Source organism: Lissotriton helveticus, chromosome 5_1, assembly GCF_964261635.1.
Source record: "Lissotriton helveticus chromosome 5_1, aLisHel1.1, whole genome shotgun sequence".
In the NCBI taxonomy this organism is placed as follows: Eukaryota; Metazoa; Chordata; class Amphibia; order Caudata; family Salamandridae; genus Lissotriton; species Lissotriton helveticus.
The window spans coordinates 1,842,069,623-1,842,090,987 of NC_136065.1; the positions used below are offsets into that span (position 1 = coordinate 1,842,069,623).

At 47.8% G+C, this 21,365-nt stretch overlaps 1 protein-coding gene across 4 annotated transcripts in view; it reads left to right on the forward strand.

Moving 5' to 3' along the window:
• The window catches only part of SLC35B1 (solute carrier family 35 member B1), a 252,538-nt gene that overhangs the window by 205,500 nt on the left and 25,673 nt on the right, over positions 1-21,365 (forward strand). For all 4 annotated transcript variants that reach the window (XM_078645262.1, XM_078645263.1, XM_078645264.1 and 1 more), the window contains one exon: positions 20,076-20,182. In XM_078645262.1, the coding sequence (XP_078501388.1) occupies positions 20,076-20,182 (107 nt within the window). The remainder of the gene's footprint in view (positions 1-20,075; positions 20,183-21,365) is intronic.

Sequence of the window (21,365 nt, forward strand, 5' to 3'; positions counted from 1 at the left end):
CACGTGATTTGATACCTAGCGACTCAGACTTCCGTTTACACAGACGGATTTTGAATCTCAGGCGGGAAGACGCCATCGCGTCCTGTTGCTCGTAAGTGAGAGAACCAGGCTTCTGGTAGCGTTTGAGGTTAATGCGCAACAGAGCAGCGAGACGATTTCTTAGAAGTCGCGTTTAAAGCTTAATGCGTAATGTTTGAAATGACACTGTGATATAATGCCATGTATTTTGCGAGTGACTAATTTGGTCCTGTTTGCGCTTAATTTTCAGACCCCTGACGAAGGGTCATTTGTGTTATGGACCCGAAATGCATTGGGTGAATGGAAGTTTCCATGAAAATCTGATAATGATGATATAAACATTGGATTATGTTTATTTTGGATTTTGACTCATGAATATATAATCATCGTCACAAATTTGAATCACGCAAATAAATTTGATGAACTTGAAGAAATTGGAGTAGAAACTAGTTTTCTTTGTTAATGAGTGCTCAGCCCAGAGGATAGTGTGTTCTACCCTCAATATTCTTTCACAGCACACAGGATGCCATAAAAAGGAAACTACCCTACCCCTGCCCTGCCACCCCCAGCGACACGTACTCCTGCCCCTCGAAGGATCTGCTCTGTGCGCGCTTCACCTAGGACACTGCACGCTCTGGGTGAAAGAGGGGCACGTATGCGCGCACTTTAGACGGAACACTGGCTATGACCCCTATAAATGGGTATTTGATGACGATAGACAATGACCTCTGATGAGGCTACATGTGGACCTCCTAAAAGAACCATGCGTATGATAGTAAGATTTCCCTGTTGAACCCGCTGCATAACCTGCGAAACAGTCTGACTCCACAAAATTCTCATTTTGCCAGAAGTATCAGGAAATGGGCCAGAAACACCAGAAACTGAGCAACCACCATCACCTTCGAGCCCTCTCACCACCTCTCCCAACCCCACTTCAGCAGGTTCAAAATTTCACTGAGCTGCCACAGAGACCCATGCAAATAGACACATCTGAGAACAATTAATACACAAACATTCAGAATGGGGAGCTGCAAGACTGATCTAAAACTACAGGGAACAAGTGAGCTGACTTATGTCCTCCAAACAGCTGAACGACCTACACCTCCTCCTGTAGACCCTTTGCTGGATGAGGTTTCACACGCTGGTAGAAAGGGTGCTCAAGAGATTTTATCTCTATGTAGCAAATAGGGAAAATTACTGCTTTCTCTGGCTCCTTAAAAGAACCGGTCAGAAAATCTGTTAAAACAATTCCGATCAAATATCATTTATAGCAAAAGGGTGTTGAGCAAATGCACATTGGGGCGATAGTAACAGCTGTGTTTTCCAGATTGGATAACAAATATAAAGTACCTCTAACATGCTTCTTTTGACAATCCTAAGCAGATTATGTTGTTATGCAGGCCAAACAAAGTAGATCAACAAATATAGGAAAACTGGGAATTGCGCCACCTGGCAGAGAGAGACATAGAATTAAAGTTTTCAGTAAGAGTTTTGTCTATGATGGCAATGGCAATTTAAAACGGTCAACCCACGTCAGTCCTAGTCAGTTATGGCTGTCAATTGTTGTCAGACATTACACTCTACCAAGACCTCCTGCTAGACAACAGAATAACAAAAGGTAAAAGCAATACTCCTTGAAGTACAGCAAGCATCTGGTGTTTCGATTGATTCTGCAATGAATGTTGCAAATCTGGGCTACCGACAGGTCGGAGCTCTACAACATAGATGACCTCTGCACATTTTGGGAAGCTAGGAGAAGAATACAGTCCCAAAGAGAAAACTACCAATTATGAAGATCTCCACTGTGTTAGCTGCAATCATACTGTCATATTCTGGGTCTTAACAACAACAATAATTATACCAAACACTGTCAGCTCAGACGTGCAACAAGCCCCCATGAAAGTGCAGAGGAGAACAGTCCTAATCTCAAGATTCAGGATACCATTGAGTATTTTCTGGCACCAGCTATCACCACTTTCATCCAAAGGGGCACCACTGTTCTAGATGGCATTATCTCTGCTTTCTACAATGCATGGATAAGAATTACCACAAAAGAAATTGGGGTTGGATGTAATTCTATTTTCAGCGTCCTCCGACTAGACCGCCGCAAGCACAGATGCCTCTGCTTATTGAAAGCAGAGTTTCTCAACTTGTTACAAAAGGGAACTATAGAAAACTTCTAAAGGAATGAATGTGGGTTTTTACGCCATATTTTTCTAAAGTGTGCCTCGAAAGAACATAGGTCCATTTTGGATTTACAGCAGTACATTTCCTTGCTAATAACACTGTCCGATTGGTGACACCACATGGTTTTACTGCTACCTATGGAAAACAAGTATGTGGCGTCTCTGGACCTCAGAGATGCTTATATTCATATAGTCCTACAGCGCAAACATTGACAATTTCTCCAGTTTGAAGTAACTGTGTATGGCACTAGTTCCGGCCCAACTTCAACGTCTTGGACACCAGGTTTGCCGGTATCTGGATGAATAGATCGTCAAGGGTTCATCTACAGGCTCAACAAAAAACTTGGTTCCACTCTGCATCAAACATTTTAACAGCTGGGACTTGCAGTCAACGGAGACTAATCCTCCTTGACATCAAGAATCTGAACGTTCAGTTTATAGGGCCATAATAGATATAAAAGAAGTAAAAACATCAAGAGACATGCAGGTAGGTCTCAGCACATTAGCAAAGTAACTTCATAAACAACCACAGGCGACCGTGCGCTTGCTGAAATGCCTTGTGGGCATGATGTCTTCCTGCATAGATTTAAGCCATTCTACCAAATTCTGATTCAAAACTTGGACATTTAGGGGACTCAAGCAAGAGGTTCTTTTGCCGTCTTCATAATGTGCACTCTCGGAATGAGTGTCACTCACATGGTGGAAGTTAACAAGGAATATAGGAAGAGCCCCATCTTTTCTTCCTCCTCAGTTGCGCTGTGTAATAACTTCAGATGTATCTGTGGAAGGGTGGTGTGCCCACCTTCAAGACCACTCAACAAGAGGTTGGGAGAGGATGTAGTCTTAACGGCTAGGGCGGTCGATCTCAAACCAGGGGAACCGGGGTCAAGTCTTGACAATGACGCTCAACATCCTGTTATTCTGGTCAAATCACTTCATCTCCTTGTGTCCCCAATTTTTTATTTTTTTATGAATGTATCTTAGTGTAAAGGAAGTGGTCTTCATGTAAAGTGCTCTGATACCTTCGGGTCCAGTTTGCGCTTTATAAAACTATGGGATGGATAAAGAGGTCTCATGTCTGTACATAGAAAGAAACTCCACATAAATGTTCCTGCCAGACAAGCTTTATATTTGTTTTTTCTTTCGATCCAAAATTCATCGGGGTAGGACTGGCCGGGCATCCCCTTCAAATAGCAGAATCTCCTACACCTCCTCCAGTAGACTATTCGCTGCATGACTTTGCCGGGTTTCACACACTGGAAGAGAGGGCAGCCAAGAATAGTTATCTTCCTGTAACAAACAGGGAACATTTCTGTTTCCTTTTGCCTCTTTTGAATTAAGAGACCTGCAGCCCGCTCTCAGAGCATTAGCAAAGTAACTTAATAAACAACTGCAGGCGACTATGCTCTTGCTGAAATGCCTAACAGCATGGTGTCTTCCTGTATAGTTCTGAACCATTGTACCAAATTCGGATTCAAGACTTGAATATTTAGTGTCCGAGCAAGAAAAGAAACTTCAGATAAATGTTCTGGTGTTAAGAGCTGTCAGTCAAGCCTTCTATTTGTTTCTTCCTCTATTCCGAAATTCATGGGGGTAGGACTGCATGGATAATACCACAACAAGATTATACGTAAACGAGAAGAATGATACTGATCCGCGTATTGCCTTAGGAAAACTACAGAGAGGGATCTATGACTGTGTTTTGGCAATCCCTGACATTAAAGAATACTACTGGGTCTTGCAGCTCCTGGTAATCAACAACTGGATATATTCAGACTGGGGAGAGCCGGCCTACAGGGTTGACAGAGCGGTGATGCCAGCGGGTAATTACCAGTACGTTCTGTACGCCCGGCGGGAGAGGATGGGTTTGCTGCTACTTACGGCGACTGTTGTGGGGTGTTGGTCTGAGGCCAATCACTGTCTGGGATGGCACTCTAGGCTGACAGCAATGCCCCTCTTGGGCACAGTGATCAGCTGAGGGAGGTTTCCAGCCTATGGGGCATCTCACAGTGGACAAAAAGAGATATTGAGCCCCTTGGTGACTTGTGGTGGAACAGAGCATTAATAGCCTTTGAATCCCTTGGTCAGGAATATTAATTTTTGGCTACCTGAGGCTCCGTTACCTTCAGCTTGGACTTGCACGCCGGGTTCATATTCAGGAGGGTGAAGACCCCCCTGACTCCTCCCCTTTAGAGGACTGTTTGCTTGCAGACCCCATTCCCTAAAAGTGGATATCTGTAATTTATCGGAAATTGATGAACAATTTATCTGACCCCTGGGGCTCCCTTAGGCATGCCTGGAAAGATCATATAGGTAACATTGATGATGAATTGGTAGAGTCCCTGAGACGCAAAGATCCGAGCCAGACTCCGGCTGATACAACTTAGTCTAGCATCGTTCTTATTATCCACGCACTGTGCTACATCAACGGGGACGGTGGAGACATCACAATGTGCGATGGGCTGTGCGCAGGAGGGCTCCTGTGCCCTGTGATTCACAAGTATTGGCAGGAGGTGACGACTGTGATATCTAGAGTCCTAGCGGGAGGCGTGCCAATGAACGGTAAATGGCTTCTTTTGATGACCCAAGGGGAAGAGGGCTGGTCCCGACATAATAGACTTTGTTTGTTGTTGGCGGCAGGAGTGGGGAAACGCAACATAGCAAGGCGGTGGGGGCTCCTCTCCCCCCCGTCGGTGGCAGAATGGGAGACTGAGCTAGACTGGTGCCAGAGGGCAGAAGAAGTTGTTTACAATAGCAGAGGGTGCCCTAGAAAGTGGGAGAAGAAATGGGCCCCTTGACTGGAGTACAGGGGTGCATTGTTGGAGACATGATTTATCTGTGAGCAGCTACTTGGACCATGTACTGAGAAGAAGGAAGGGGAAGCCCACGCCCAACACTATACTGTATATTGTTATTTTGTGCTTCGACCGCTTCAAAATGTAATACATATGCTGTACTGTAACTGTGTACTTACAATGAGATTTAATACTTTGGATTGTATGATGGGCTTGTTCAATAAAAAGAGATTTTTTTTTTTTAAAGTGTGCTCGCGGTCATTTTCACACGGAATACATGTCCTGCAAGCATGCTCTATACAAGGAACATAATGATGTAGTCAGGGATGCTGAGAAACAAATTAACACAAATCCTTAATCCTGTTTGTGTTCTGGTCCTGCTACCTTTGAGCCAAGGGTCACAAGGGTAGGGCTGTAAAGGGCAAACCTTGGGTGTCATTTGCTACCCCTGGTGACTTCTAGTTAACGTCCATAGCAGCACCCACCCACTGCTCGTCCAGTACTAGGACACAAACATAGCTTTACTGTACTCTTGATTAATGAGATGTAGTAAGTACCCACTGTTAAACCACTGTTTTACTTTGGGGCACTAACAAGTGTACAGTTCACCTCCATCATATACGATTATTTCTTGAACCCCCAAACCCATATCTAGCAAGCCGGACATGAAGTCACTTCCCAATGCTCTTGCAATGCACCCCACTCCCAGCGTAGGACTGGCCTTTCAGGCAGTTTGGCAATGCCAGATGAGCCAGCTTGGAACGTGCCAGAGTGGCTGTATATTTATTTCATTTTTTTTTATCTTGTGACAGGATTCAAAACAAAAAAGCCCACATGTTGGCCCTTTAAAGCGGGTCTATTTGGCAGTTCTAGATTCTAGATCCAAAAGCCTTTCCAACGCTTCCCAGGATTGGTACTCCATGCTAGGGGGCCACAAGCTACTCCGCCACACACTGCAGTCCTGACCTACTGCACCCACCCCTGTACCACAGTACTAGGACCCACGTGCACCTCGGCCATACACTACAAAGCTGACTGTCCGCTCCCTTGCAATGATGAATGAATACCAGTACCAACCACATGAACCTCTGCCACACATCTAAATCATTACCTGTGACACCACCCAGGTGCTTCTCCAGTTAAGGTACATTCATGCAGGTATACTACACACCTTCAATCTGACATGCACACCCACCCACTGGTATTAGAGTACTAGGAGACACATGCATGCTCCCATACCATTACTGACCTACAACCAGTGCTGGATTGCACCAGATGTGCTACAATACACCTCAGTCCAGACATGCGGCCTTCACCCACTGCTCTTCTTGTGCTGGAACCCACACGCAGCTATATCATACACCTCAGTCCTGGCGCACAACCCCTATCAACCTATAGCTATGTTATACTCCTCAATTCTAACATGCAGCAACTAATAGTGGTAGTGAGACGAGCAACTCTCCCATACACCTATACTCCTGTTCGATACAGGCACATCAAACCTGACTTCCAGCCCCCAACCAATCTTGTTCGCTCTTAATAATTCCATTGTTCTTTTTCACCCAAACTTGAATGAGAATGCTAACTTTTTACTTTATGGCTTATATTCCTATAATGAGAACTGCCTTGAATGAAACTAAAGTGACTAAGTATATCTGAAGTTTGGTATTTTAAGATCATGGGGAAGAAGAAGCTAAAATCTCTCGCAACACAGTGCAGCAAACAAAGTTGTGTGTGAGGAAAAAGCAGGAGAGTGCCATAGCTACTAAGATATGGTGCAGTTTCGCTCGCTCCCTGGTGCTGGAACACCGGTGCGTGTGTCATGTCTAGCATTGGGTTTGTACTTGAAGATTAACCTTCCAATACAAAATACCAGGCTTAGACAAACTTTAAAACTTTTCTCACTTTGGATGTGTGCTGCACAGTGCAGAACCCATGCAAATTAGGAAAAGTTTCTCGAAATACGTTTTTCTCCTCCATAACGCCAGTGTCAAAACGGCATAATTTTTTTATGCAAAGCAGTCTGGTTTTTTTAATTCCTTTTTTCAGAAGATAGTGTTTTCCGTCCAAACTCTAGGTAATTGCATGGGAAGGCCCATGTACCACCTGTGGTATACCCCCTGGACGCAATGTACTGCAAAGCAGTGCTAGGCACTGCTGTGCGTTATATCTGAAAGAGACATGTTAGTGATAGATTCCTTACCTTAGAATATCCCCAGGCGTCAGACTGGATCCGGAAACTTTTGCGTAGCAGTACCCTTGAGCGTCGGTAGGCGTCGTCTGCGGCTCCGCGTCTGTCGGCGGTGGCGCAGGGATGACGTCGCCGGAGTACTTAGACGCCGCCCTCGCGCGCTGATGTCAGTTCTTCTTTTTTCCACGCCAGCAAGTGCAGATCCGAAAAAAGTGGTACCCTTAGTCAACTTTTGACTAACTTTTTCGATCCTTTTTGATCATTTTTCGAAGTCTCTCGACTCCGACGGTGCCGGTAGGGATGCCCAGGTTCAAACCCTGCGTCGACTGCAACCGACTGATGTCTGTTACCGACCCCCATCGCCGGTGCCTTCACTATCTGGGCCCCCGACCACGACGACAAGTCCTGCTCCGACTGCCGGGCCCTGACGTCCAAAGCTAGACGGGAGCGGTCCCGCAAGCGACTCGAGCTCCGGCAGTCGGCCCCGCGCCGCTCGAGGTCCCGGTCCGCGAGGAGGTCGAGGGACACGTCGTGGGGTCGGAGTCATCAGAACTCCGGGAGTCGTCACCAGTCTTCGGGCTCGAAGTCCTCAGGTAAGAGGCACAAGAAGTCGAAGAGGCGTCATCGCTCTTCCGACTTCCCCCGAAGCGGCCGGGGGTTCGGGTGACACCGCCCTCGCGGCTCCGCTGGAGCCACAGGCGTCGCGGCCTGCTCCACACCCGCCGGTCCCTGGGCAGGACGCGACGCCGGAGGAGATCGAGGCCATCCTCATGGCCATGAGGTCGCTCACTCCTGCGTCTGGTTCCGCGGCGCTTTCGGGCCCAGCGGTCCCGACTGGGTCCCCACGCGGGCCGGGTGCTTCGGCCAAAGGCGCCGTCGGGTGCTTCGGCCAAAGGCGCCGTCGGGTGCTTCGGCCAAAGGCGCCGTCGGGTGCTTCGGCGACTTCGGCGCCGTCGGCGACTTCGGTCCCGGCGACTTCGGTCCCGACGCTGTCGGCGACTTCGGTCCCGACGCCGCAGGATCCCGCCGGGTCCGTTCCGTTGCTGGTAGACCTTACGACCTCGCCGGCCCCCAGGGTGTCTCCCCCGGTGCCGTCCCAGGACGACGCCGCCCCTGGTCCTACCCTCGATTCGGGTCCGGCGTCCGAGCGGCGCTGCTCAGCGCCGCATTCGGCGCCGATGGGAGATTTCTATTTCTACGACCCGGCCCCATCCATTGCACCTGAATACCAGGCGATGGGTGACTAGGGGAATTGGGAGGGGTCCGAGGACCCTCTGGCACGTAAGTGCCAGTTTTCTCAGGACTGGACAGGTGAGCTTGGGGTGGCCAGTGGTCTGGACACGCCCGACACTGGTTTTGTCTCCCCTCCTACCATGGCTACGGAGGAGGGGGCTGCCTATAGTGCGGTGCTGATGTTGGCTGCCAAGGCCTTGGGCCTTGAGCTCCCCGTCGCGGCCGTGAGGACTAACCTCCTCACTGAGGTCCTTAAGACGCAGGCAAGCTCGGCCGAGCCTCTGCTGCCGTTTAATGAGGCCTTGTCAGACGTTCTTCTGGGCACTTGGTCCAAGCCGCTACAGGTCCGCCTGTAGACAAGAACGTGGCCAGGCGCCACCGCCCGGCTCCGGGCGACCCTTGCTTCCTGTCCACTCACCCCACTCCCGAGAGTCTGGTTATCCAGGCCTCTAACTCCCAGACCGCATTCCCGGAGGCTCCCCCCCGATCGGGTATCCAAGAGGTATGAGCAATACGGGAAGAAGGTATTCTCCTCTCTGAGTTTGGGGTTGCGGTCAGTCAACACCGCATGCCTCTTGGGCCGTTACACCCACTCTCTGTGGGACACGGTCGCGGACGTGCTGCCACAATGTCCGGAGGAGGTCCGGACTAAACTCACCCAAGCCCTTGCGGAGGGTCGAGATGCAGCGCGGTATTCGATCCGGTGTGGGCTGGATACCACAGACTCACTGGGCAGAGCAATGGCAAAGACGGTGGCGATTCGTCGCCACGCCTGGATGAGGTCCGCCAACTTTTCGGCTGATGTCCAAAACACCCTTATGGACATGCCGTTTGATGCCCGTCACCTCTTTGGCGACAAGGCAGACCATACGCTTGAGCGCTTAAGGACTCCAGGGCTACGGCCAAGTCCTTGGGCCTCTCGGCCCCGCGCCAGCAATCGGCTGCCTTTCGCCCCTTTCGTGGCCAAGGAAGGGGCACCCCCAGACGTCCTGCCAGCCACGGGCCGCAGACTTCCATCCAGCGCGGTGGCGGGCGTGGAAACCGCCGTGGCGGCGGTCGGGGACAACGGCGAGGCCAGTCCACACCTGCCCCTGCAGCATCCGCCTCAAAACCTTCCTAGTCCGTGCTTTCAGGTCCATGTGATGCCAGTGGGGGGCAGGGTCCGCCATCACCACCACCACTGGCGCACTGTCACTTCGGACAGGTGGGTGCTGCAAATCGTCCGAAGGGGCTACTCCCTCCCCTTCGAGGCGTCCCCTCCAGCCATGCCACCTCAATACCACCGCGTGTTGGGGGATCACTTGACACTTCTGCAAGAGGAAGTTACGGCCCTCTTGGCCAAGGGGGCCATCGAGCGCTTTCCTGGGCCAGAAGTAGGGTGTGGTTGTTACTCCCGCTACTTTCTGGTACCCAAGAAGGGCAAAGGGGGCCTACACCCTATCTTGGGCCTACGGAACGTCAACGGCTTCCTCCGGAAGGAGAAGTTCAAGATACTGACTTTGGCTCAGGTCTTGACTGCCCTAGACCCGGGAGACTGGATGGTAGCGTTGGACTTGCAGGATGCTTATTTCCACATCCCCGTCCTGCCGGGCCCCCGGCGCTATTTGCGGTTCACGGTTGGCCACGAGCACTTTCAGTTTACCGTGCTCCCCTTCGGCCTTACCAGCGCCCCATGGGTGTTCACGAAAGTGATGGCGGTGGTCGCAGCTCATCTGCGCAGGTTAGGGGTTTCAGTCTTCCCCTACCTCGACGACTGGTTGTTGAAGGCGGGCTCGCCCCAGACAGTCGTCGGCCACCTCCAGACTACGGCCGACCTCCTGCACCTGCTGGGGTTCTCCATCAATGTGCTGAAGTCACACCTGTGTCCCTCTCAGAAGCTCCTCTTCATCGGAGCAGTTCTAGACTCGTCGCAGTTTCGGGTTTATCCTCCTGAACAGCGGGTTCGGGATATTCAGGCTCTGATTCCGATCTTTCAGCCTTTATCCCGAGTCTCGGTCAGGTTGATGCTGCGGCTTCTGGGGCTGATGGTCTCCTGCATCCTTCTGGTGCATCAATCCCGGTGGCGGATGCGGGCTCTGCAGTGGGACCTGAAGTTTCAGTGGGCCCAGCATCAGGGCAACTTGTCCGACCATGTCTTGATCTCAGAGGGCACTGAAAGACCGTTGCAGTGGTGGCTCACAGACCGCGATTGGGTCAGCGGCAGATCCCTCTCCCTACCCCAACCGGAGCACGTAGTTGTGACGGACGCGTCCCTCCAGGGCTGGGGGTGGGGGGGCACATGGGAGAGGCGGAGATCAGAGGCCTCTGGTCTCCGGCGGAGTCCCGGCTCCACATCAACCTTCTGGAGCTGCGGGCGATCCGGCTTGCACTGAAGGCATTCCTCCCTTCTGTTCGAGGGAGTGTAGTGCAGGTGTTCACGGACAACACCACCGCCATGTGGTACTGCAACAAACAGGGCGGGGTGGGGTCGTGGACCCTATGCCAGGAGGCTCTGCGCCTCTGGCAGTGTCTGGAACATCAGGGCGTGACCCTGGTGGTTCAACACCTGGCAGGTTCCCTGAACGCCAGGGCAGACGAACTCAGCCGTCGGTGCATAATGGATCACGAATGGCGTCTGAACTCGGACGTGGCGCAAGGCCTCTTTCAGTAGTGGGGAGAGCCTTGGTTAGATCTATTCGCCACAGAAGAGAACACGTAATGTCATCAGTTCTGCGCGTTGGAATTTCCAAGGCGGCACTCGCTCGGAGACGCTTTTCGTCGCAAGTGGAGTTGCGGTCTATTGTACGCCTTTCCGCCTATACCACTTCTGCCCAAAGTGCTGAAGAAGATCAGGCGCGACCGGGCTCAGGTTATCCTTGTGACTCCGGACTGGGCACGAAGATATTGGTATCCAGAGCTACTCAGCATGTCTGTCGATCCCCCGATTCGACTGCCTCTTCAGGAGGACCTTCTGTCGCAGCAGCAGGGGACGGTCCTCCACCCGAACATGTCCAGTCTGCACCTCCATACTTGGCGATTGAGCGGCGACAGTTGAGGCCATTTGACTTGCCTCCTGAAGTTTGTAATGTGATTCTGGCAGCCAGGCGTCCCTCCACAAAGTCGGTATACGCCTGCAGGTGGGACAGATTTGTGGCATGGTGCACAGCAAAGGCTGTGGATCCACTCTCTGACCTCTTTCTGAGGTTCTCCTCTTCCTTCTTTCTCTTGCCCAGCAGGGCTCTGCTCTGGGCACTATCAAGGGCTACCTTTCTGCCCTTTCTGCCTTCTTGAGGCTACCTGATCAGCCTTCTTGTTCAAGTCCCTGATTGTTAACAGATTCTTGAAGGGCATCACTCATATGTTCCCTCCTGTTCCTTTCGTGATGCCCCAGTGGGACTTGAACCTGGTTCTAACTTACCTGATGTGCGCTCCTTTTGAGCCGCTTCATAACTGTCCTCTTCGTCTCCTTACTCTTAAGACTGCATTCCTGGTTGCCATCACCTCTGCCAGGAGAGTGAGTGAGCTCCAGGCTCTTTCCTCTAAACCTCCTTTCCTTTCTGTCCATCCGGACAAGGTTGTGTTGCGGACAAGACCCTCTTTCCTGCCCAAGGTAGTCACAGCCTTCCACATCGGGCAGTCCATCACCTTGCCCACCTTCTTTCCGCCTCCGCATCCATCGAAAGAGGAAGAGAGGCTCCACCGTCTGGACCCAAAACGTGCGCTCTCATACTATCTGGATCGCACACGCCAGTTCCGGGTGGATGACCAACTCTTTGTTGGTTACGTGGGTGCTAAAAAGGGACGGACGGTGTACAAACGGACCATCTCTCGGTGGGTCGTGTTGTGCATCAAGACGTGCTACTCTTTGGCTAAGAAGGAACCTCCTGTTGGGCTGAGGGCCCATTCCACTCGGGCCACGGCGGCTACTACTGCCATGGGCCGGGGAGTCCCCTTGCAGGACATATGTCAGGCAGCTACGTGGGCCTCGCTGCACACGTTTGCAAGACACTACTGCCTGGACTGCCAAGTCCGGAGGGATGGCTTCTTTGGCCGTTCCGTCCTCCAGGACTTTCTGGTGTGATTATTGGTTCGCAGACCCACCACCGGGGTTGGTATTTCTGGGGTATCCATTCTAAGGTAAGGAATCTATCACTAACGTGTCTCTTTCAGATGCACAAGTTACTACTTGTGTAACGATATATCTGTAAGAGACATTAGTTAGTGATAGATTCCTTACCGGCCCACCCATCCTCCCCGTTCTGCGAACCGATATCTAGGGTTAAGGTCATCTCCTTTCAGGGCCCTAGTTTCATGGCACCAGTGTTGGTTTTTATCCTGGCTCTGCGTTTCTGGCGTGGAAAAGCTATGTATAAGAACTGACGTCAGCACGCGAGGGCGGCGTATAAGTACTCTGGCGACGTCATCCCGGCGCCAACAACACGGACTCGGAGCCGCAGACGACGCCTACCGACGCGCAAGGGTACTGCTGCGCAAAAGTTTCTGGATCCAGTCTGACACCTGGGGATATTCTAAGGTAAGGAATCTATCACTAACTAATGTCTCTTACAGATATATCGTTACACAAGTAGTAACTTGTGCTTCAGGTAACTTCCCAGCGCAAAACAAGTTTTTTGCCGGAAAGTGCATTTAGAATAAACAATTTGCACTGATTTGCATCATTTTCATGACGCAAAGCTGGGTCAAAATGTGACCTACACTTCAAGTAACTCACTGGTACTGTGAGCAAAAATGTGTATTATTGCAGCAGATTGCCCACTAGCAAAACAAGTGTTTGGGCAGCAGTTGAACACTGCATGACAATTCTTTCTCCTGTGCAGACCGGAGTGGAATACCACACCAAAACAGGATGCCTTCAAGTGAAGCAGATGTATGCAGGAGGCTGCTTAGGGCCCTAATAATGACTTTTGCTAGGGGACACCTTGGCTGATCCGGCTGTGTTGTAACAGTTGCAAGGTGTAACTGTTGCAGTCTCAAAAAGGGCTCCCATGCGCAGTAGCTGCTTTCTGATACTAGTAGCATTTTGCACACTAAACTGTCCACGTTGCTCTGTTTCTGATGCTGCCTTCTTTGAGAGAGTATATCTTTTGACATGGTTAGCCCCTGCGTTTTGCCTGGAAAATGATGTGGTTTCGATTGTAGTACACAGGTCCCTGCCAACGAAGTCCCCTGTGCGCGTGCCCCTTCCCTAAAACCATACCACAATAGGCAATTCAGCTCTCCTGTAAGTCCCTAGTAAATGATACCTTTGGTACCTATGGCATGGGGACTGAAGAGGGTCCCCTCACCAAGGCCATGCCATTGAAGCTTGTATGCCTTGGTGCAGTGAATAACGACCGTCGATACACTGCTTGTGTGCCGTGCCCAGCAGCACTGCCCAAGGTATAAGTCACCCCTTTAAGGCCTTACAAGCCCTAAGGCTGGGTGCACTATATCTCAGATGTGGTCATATCTGCATGAGCAGATATGCCCCTACAATATTTAAGTCTATTTAATATTTTAAGTGCCAGGGAAGCCATAAAGAGTGCATGGGCTGGAAACTAGACAACTTGAGTTCCCCAGCACCATGAAGTCGGGTAACACAGGCCTCTGCAGCGCGTTGGGACCCATGAGCTGCAGGGGGCCCCCCTCAGCACGGTACTCTGTTGCTTTTGGGTGGGAGAACGGGTGAGAAAACAGCAAGTATATTAGGTGTGCCCCCCTTCGCCAAATCCACCGCTCAGACCTGGAGGCGAAGTGAAGCGTATTTTTTAGTGCCCACCATTTAGAAAATGGGGAGACTTATCCAATCAGGGCTATGGTTATGCCCCCCTCCCACAGCATGGTGGCATAATAGTAGTAAGAAGGAACCCATTGGCCCCCTACCTGTTACTCCCCTGTTACGCCCCTAAATCTAGTATTTAGGTGGCTCCCCCAGACCCTAAGATCAGATTTCGAAGACCCACGAAGAAGAGCCGTGCAGCAGCGAAGACTGAAGACACCAACTGGCTTAGCCCCAGCCCTACTGGCCTGTCTGTAGCCCTCAAAGACCCTGTTGAAGAAGAGCAATTCTCCCTGCAGACTAGCGACCTCTAGAACCCTGGGAAGACTGCCTGTCTTCAAGGAAGACTCTTAATCGCCAGTGGACAGCGGACCTGTCCAGAAGAAACCATCTGCAAAGAAAAAGCTCTGCCCTGAGGAACTGCAAACTTGCCTCCGGATCCAATTCTGCCCCCGATGCCCAGGGCCCGAGTCCAAGTGGCCCACCAGTTCTGCAAAGGTTCCACAGCGCTTCTGAGCCAGAGTCTACCACGGCCTGCCGAACTCCCATCCCCCCCCCTTCAACGCCTGCAGCCCCAACTTGAAGACTCCCCCTAACCTCGACCTGCCCCATAAGCGCTTTCTGACGCCTAAGGACACCCCTGCACCCAAAGCCATGGCGCCTTGGGGACCTCAACCATCGTTTTTCCTACGTCCATAGCATCTCTACTTGCCTGTGAAACTGCATTCTTGTTTTTCTCCCATAGTTTAACATTGCACAGCTTGAAAATTGCACGAAGTGTCCACCTTTTAAAGTATAAAGTACTTTTCCTGAAAAACAGTTACCTTTTTGCGAACATCTTGGTCTTAAAATAAAACTTGAGCAGCTTATTTTTCCAAAATTGGTGTTGATCTCCCTTTTGAGTCGTCTATCATATATTGGGCAGTGTGTGTATAACAAATGTCTTACACTCCTCTGTGTTAGGCCTAAGGCTGCTCGACCACACTACCACTAGTAGCGCACAAAGGGCCCGATGTAGGTAGGCAAATACCGGTCAGAAACGGCTGAAAATACCGATTTTCGGCCGTTTCCGACCGGTATGTGGCTATTGAGATGTAGGGCATCTAAAATGACAGAATCGGTAATTTTACCGATTCTGTTATTTTACAGAATCGGTAAAATACCGAATTGGTAAAATTACCGAAACTGTAATTTTAGATGTAGGTAGCACTGTTTTCAGTGCTACAAGGGTTTGAAAATTCTTAATTTACCACCAACTAGTAGTTGGTGGTAAATTAAGAAAAACATTTAAAAAGCATTTCTTCTGCTTTTTAAACAGTGCCATGTTGCAGACATGCATGCCCTAAGGGCTTGTATGTCTGCAACATGTGCACCCATGCACAATTGAGGGATGCAACAGGGTGTCAAAGTGACACCCTGCCACCCTTCAATGTTTCCCCCAATTACCGAATCGGTATTTACCGATTCGGTAATTGACATTGATTCCTAAGGGCCTCAAGGCCCATAGGAATCAATGGCAATTACAGAATCTGTAAATACCGATTCATTAATTACCGAATCATTCTGATTCGGTAATTAATTCAGTAAATATACCTTCATCCCGATTGCCAGTTCTTAAATACCGAATCGGTATGATTCGGTATTTAAGAATTGGTAATCGGGGATTACCTACATCTGGCCCCAAGGGTTTACATTCAGACCTGTACACTTCTAGGGGAATCTCTGGAATCATTGCGTAATAAAATCATATAGTGGTATATCATATAAAGAACCTGCGTCCTACACCTTCTACAGCTTCCCCCGATCTTAGGCCACAGGTCTCCAGGGCAGTGCCAGGAGTTGCATGACTAATTCAAGCATGCAGATCTATGAAAGATCCAGTGCTGGAGAAGGAAAAAGTTACTTGTATGTAACTGGAGTTCTCCAGCCGAGATATCTTTTATAGATTCACATTCTCCCCACTGTCCTCCCCGAATAGACTCTCACCCGGATTACTTGGTTGTTTTGGTGATACTTACCACACTGTTCCTACAAATCTGAGGTGAGATGGCTTCTGGGAGAGGTGAGGCTAAGGTTACTCTCGCCACATTAACTGAGGTTCGGGTCCTTTTCACTGAGGAGAATGTGCTTCTAAAGTGGCACTTCTTGGGGGCTTTTCAAGCAAGCATAGCCTAATATTGCTATTGTAAAATTACTGTGGCACGCCCTCCTGTATGACAGGGAATGATTCAAGCATGTGAGTCTATGAAAGATCCCAGTGCTGGCGAACTCTAGTTAAAGGTATGTAACTTTAGTCTATATGTCTGAAGTGGTGATAACCGATTGCCAAGAGTCTGTTAAGCTCTTGTAGTCCACTGAGTTGAATGTTTTACACTGGACCAGCAGGTTGAACTCCTTCTTCGCCTGCCTTTCCAGGAACATCATCTTCTACCTTTTAGAGCAGTGTTTAGTGTCTCTTTTGTCAAAAACCTAGATTATATTTAAGCAGCCACATTATTTATTTAAAACTGGGCACCACTTACCTTTGAGAAGGTGGACAGATACGTTATCAATTCTCTGCAGTCTCTTGGTCAAATATAGCCTTTTTGATTTTTAGATAAATGACCACGTTTTTATTTTACCAGTAACTTTTTATTTTGAGTTAAGGTCACTTATCTTCAGTAGTGAGCAGGAAGGGCATGTAAATCTAAAGTGTAATTTTAGTGATTTTATTTAACGGTCTGGTAGATTGAAATAGGTGTTCTACGTTTTGGCATATCTGTGGTTTTGTGTACTAGATGTACTTCACAATGCTCACATTGTCTCATATAGTCACCACTTTACGTAGGAAAAAGAGTTAGCCATGTATATATTACATTGTAGATTATATGCATGCTGGATCGGACTGGTCCAGCAGGCCTAGGTTGGGCTCCCAGCATACATGATTTCACTTTGAAATAACTTATCTTTCCTAAATGTATGTTTTTTGGTACATTTTGTAAGCATACATATATTTGGTTGCATCACATTGCTTCCAAAACTGACTTACTCGTCATAACCGCAACCTATGTTCCATGTAGGCTGCGTGCTCCTTTTCCTCTAGTGCTCTGAGCCTTTATTGTAGCGCGCATACCGCAAGTACTAAAGCAGCTCGTCAACAGAAGTGTGCTTAGCAGGGCCTGTTTAATTGATGGCTGGTGAATTACTATTGTACATTAGATTGCTTTAATTACTTTGCGCTCCAGAAGATCTACTTCAAACTGTCTCAGCTCACATACTGCTCTTTAATCTTCACCTTTTCACCTGTGTTTCAGCACTCAGAAAAGGGAGGCATTATAGTGCAAAATTAGCATTAGGATGCATCCAGGATTGTGGGCGGTGTTTTATGTTCGGCTGGCTAATGCAGCACAAAGTAAAAAGAATGTATTTACATCCTGTTCAATTAATATTAATAAATGGGTGCTGCCAACAAGGGCTTTTAATGCAGGCAATAAAGAGACTTTGGTGACATGAGTGGCCTGAAATTCAAACTGAAACCTTCTTTTTTTTTTTTTATTCTTTACTTTTCGATGTATTTTTGTAAATAATAAAACGACAGCTGAATTTGTTTAGTTTTTTTAGTTATTTTTAAACCTCACTTCCTCTGTTCAGTGGCATCCATTTATTGCGCACTCAATTGTGTGCTCTTACAGAGTCCCTCGGGCTCAGCCTTAGAGGGGTGCAATTCAACAGTATCTTTTTAGCAGATGCAACTGGCCGCAATGTGAAAAGCCATTATTTCAGCCTATTTGTAAGTCGATTGATGGGTAGTAGCCAGTGTGCTGGTTTGATATTGAATTTTACAGATTCTGATGAGCTTATAACACAGCACGCTAATGCAGACCGATAGCTGACTGTGGGTTAATTGCTTCATGTGAAGGACAGTTAGGAAGGCCTGCTCAACCTCTTCATTTATCTACCACCATGCAATACTGTTGCTCATCCTGCGAAAATGTCAGCCAACATAAAATTCACACCATAGGTACTCAGAGTGCTATCAAGGTCCAGTAATAGTGTTGTCACAAAGGATAATACACCTTCTATTAAAATGTATCAAGGGTTGCCACATTTCATAGAAAAAAAATACCGACCATTTGTGTTTTTGTTTTGCTGTTACAGAAGAGCGTAGAGCTGGTAGGTGAAAAATAATTTGACTAAATTGTCAGGATTCTTTTTTAACTTGACAATGATCCCCATTTGCTTTAATAATCATTCTGAAACGATTTAAACAACTAAACGTTTTGTTTAGGATTTGTTTGTGTTTGCTATGTAGGTTCATGCTTACAAAGAGAAAGAATACTATATTTTACTGCTTTTCACAATATTTTTACCATCCTGGACATAACAATACAGGCCACCTCAGTAAAAAACAGCCAGGGGGCAACCTTATTTGAGAATAATTTGCAGAAAGTGTTTCCATGAGTTATTACACTTGTTGAGGAGTTTAGCACAAGCTTGTTTTCTTGTGCTGCATGCATGCCAACAGTCTCGATTTGTTGTTTAGTTTTTTGCCAAGTAAATAATCCTCGTTTTCATAATAAGTCAATGAGAAAGTAATTTCCCTCAAATATTTGTGTAAATCTCTCTTCTTTCTCCAATATTGACATGTATCTACTTTGCAATAAGGCTTTTCAAAGCACTTGTTTTACGTTGATATCCCATTTCTATTCCGACCCACTAAGACAGTGCTAAAAGTAAAGCCAAACTAAAGTATACATAAGGTGATAGATTGAATACTTTAATTAATCTCCGCCTCTGGTGATTATTCAGGGCTGCATCCAGTCTGTTGTTATTTTGTACCCTATGCCACCTCAGTTTAGACCTAGCTATATGCAAATCAGTCTTGATCCTGCTCCAATGGTAACAGTGCAGCCCGAACTGCCAATACTTATAGTGTCACCCTAAGTTTGACGAGTATGCCCAGATGTGGGCCCTGTGCACATTGTGCCACTGGAACCAAGCTGTACCCGGCTGATGAGCCCATAATTAGGGTGATACTGGTCCTGGGTTGCTTGGGTTCCGGTTCAGGGAGGACCTGGCTTGGCAGTTCGCATTGGAGTCTTCCTATTGGAGCAGGGTCCTTGGGGTACTTGTGAGACCACTTTAGTCCTTGATACCAGACCATTAGTAAACTGCCTTAAAGGTGAATTGCATGCAGCTAAAATTAATGAAAATCTACCTTTTTTGTTTTTTTCAAACAATTCTGGTGGATCACATGCTGCACTCACTTGCATAGTTAGTTGTTGCATCACTTTGGTGCACATAATCTTAACTACAGTGCACCAAGACCTTTCATTGCCGCACACAGAGGAAAACATATACACATTTAAATATGGCAACATCCGCCTCAAATATTATTTTGCCACACCGCTTCACACATCCACAAACCTCCCATTACCCTTAGAAGAAGAGAGAGTTGTACATCCAGCTCTCACACCCTGGTGTAATTTACCTATTACCCATCCCTCACACGTTTACACTTCCCTCTCAGGTGGCCGGTTAGCTTCATTGGACACCCATATGCTAGCCCCGTTTGGCACACTTGAGTATATGTGACAACAGTGCCTCTAGAAATAAACCCATTTCATTTTGATGAAGAATTCTTCCCCTCCTCACCCCCCACCCTGCCTCCTGGCTTGTATGAGAGTTGCAATCAGATGGCAGTAGGCCATATCAAGGTGGTATAGCAGTGGTCCCTGGGCTGAGACTGAAAAATACTCTGGCCTTTTTATTATAAGTGGTCTTCATGCATATTCTTAATGGACACTCCGCATAGAAGGTTTCGCCTTAGTCCTTTCGTAGAGGCCTTCGGGAACCTCCCCCTCTTTTGGACCCTACTTTTGTTTTATGATGTTCTCTCTTCTTTCTCTTTCCAGGTATTCTCTTCACCGGCGAGTTGTGGGAGTTTCTGAGCTTTGCTGAACGCTATCCTAGCATTCTCTACAATATCCTGCTTTTCGGCCTGACCAGTGCCTTGGGCCAGGTGAGCGTTGACTACTAAAGTCTCATTTTCCAGACAACCCTTCTGTAGCGTACAATCTTTCCTTGCCATACCATTCCACATTAACAATCTTCTGTAATTCTCAGAAATGTATTGCTTTTGTTATTATCAAAATTATCGCACCTTATCGTACTCTGAAGATAATTCAGGTGCCTGGCTTGCTTCATATAAAAGGCCTATCATTCGCAACATAATTACTGCTGTTTTGAATTGTATGATCTAGCACTGTCCTTTTTCTTACTATTCAAAAATTCTCAAATTCTTCATAAATTATTTAGGTATTCTTTGATTGAGTTTGTAGTCTGAAAATATTCTGAAGTGACATTGGCTATAAGATACCTACTTGGCCACCGGTAGTCATTTTTTTGTGAAATCTTTCCAGAGAACTTCCCTTTTTGCTAGCTTGATTCCAATATGGTCAACCCTCCTCTATCCTTGGGACCCCGGGAAGAGCATCCTGATCAAGAGTGCTCTGTAAGTGTCTCTCTTTACAGGAAATCAAGTTATTTTTCTTCCATTAAACATTTGTATCCTTCCTCAAAAGGGGAGGAATGCCCAGACATGATTAAAAAAAAATTATAAAAAAGAAAGTAAATATTTAGTTTACCTTTTCGTGTCTTGCATAGCTTACTGATCATAGGAGTGGTTGAGCTCTATTCTTCTTTAATAGTTGCCTTGCTTTCTTCCTTGAAAGGAAACAAAATTTCCTGTAATGGATGCCGAGCAAAATGTAAAGCACCAATGAATAAATGTGAGTCTTCCCCTCCCTGTGCTTAGGGTAGAACGAACCCAGTGTTCACTCTAGAAATCAATATGCCTTTTCTTAACCTGAATTATGTGTATTACATGTTGAGGGAGCTGGTCATTTGAAGCTCCCCCAAGAACCCATACGTCTGATTTAACCTTGCATGCCACATGAAGGATGGCGAGGACACTTCTACATAAAACCTGTTCGTTGTCAGGCTCTGGTTAGCATCTGTTTTCACAGATAAACTGCTAACAGCTTGAAGATTACAGCAAAGTAAGTATCTTGCCTCACCGTTTGGATTTCTTGTCCGTCTCGGGTAGAGGAATTTGTAAGGAGTAGACCAAAACTCATTCCTGAAGTCTGAGTAGTTTCTCGATTTGTGGTCATGTATACTTTAGAGTACCCATAATTTTACTT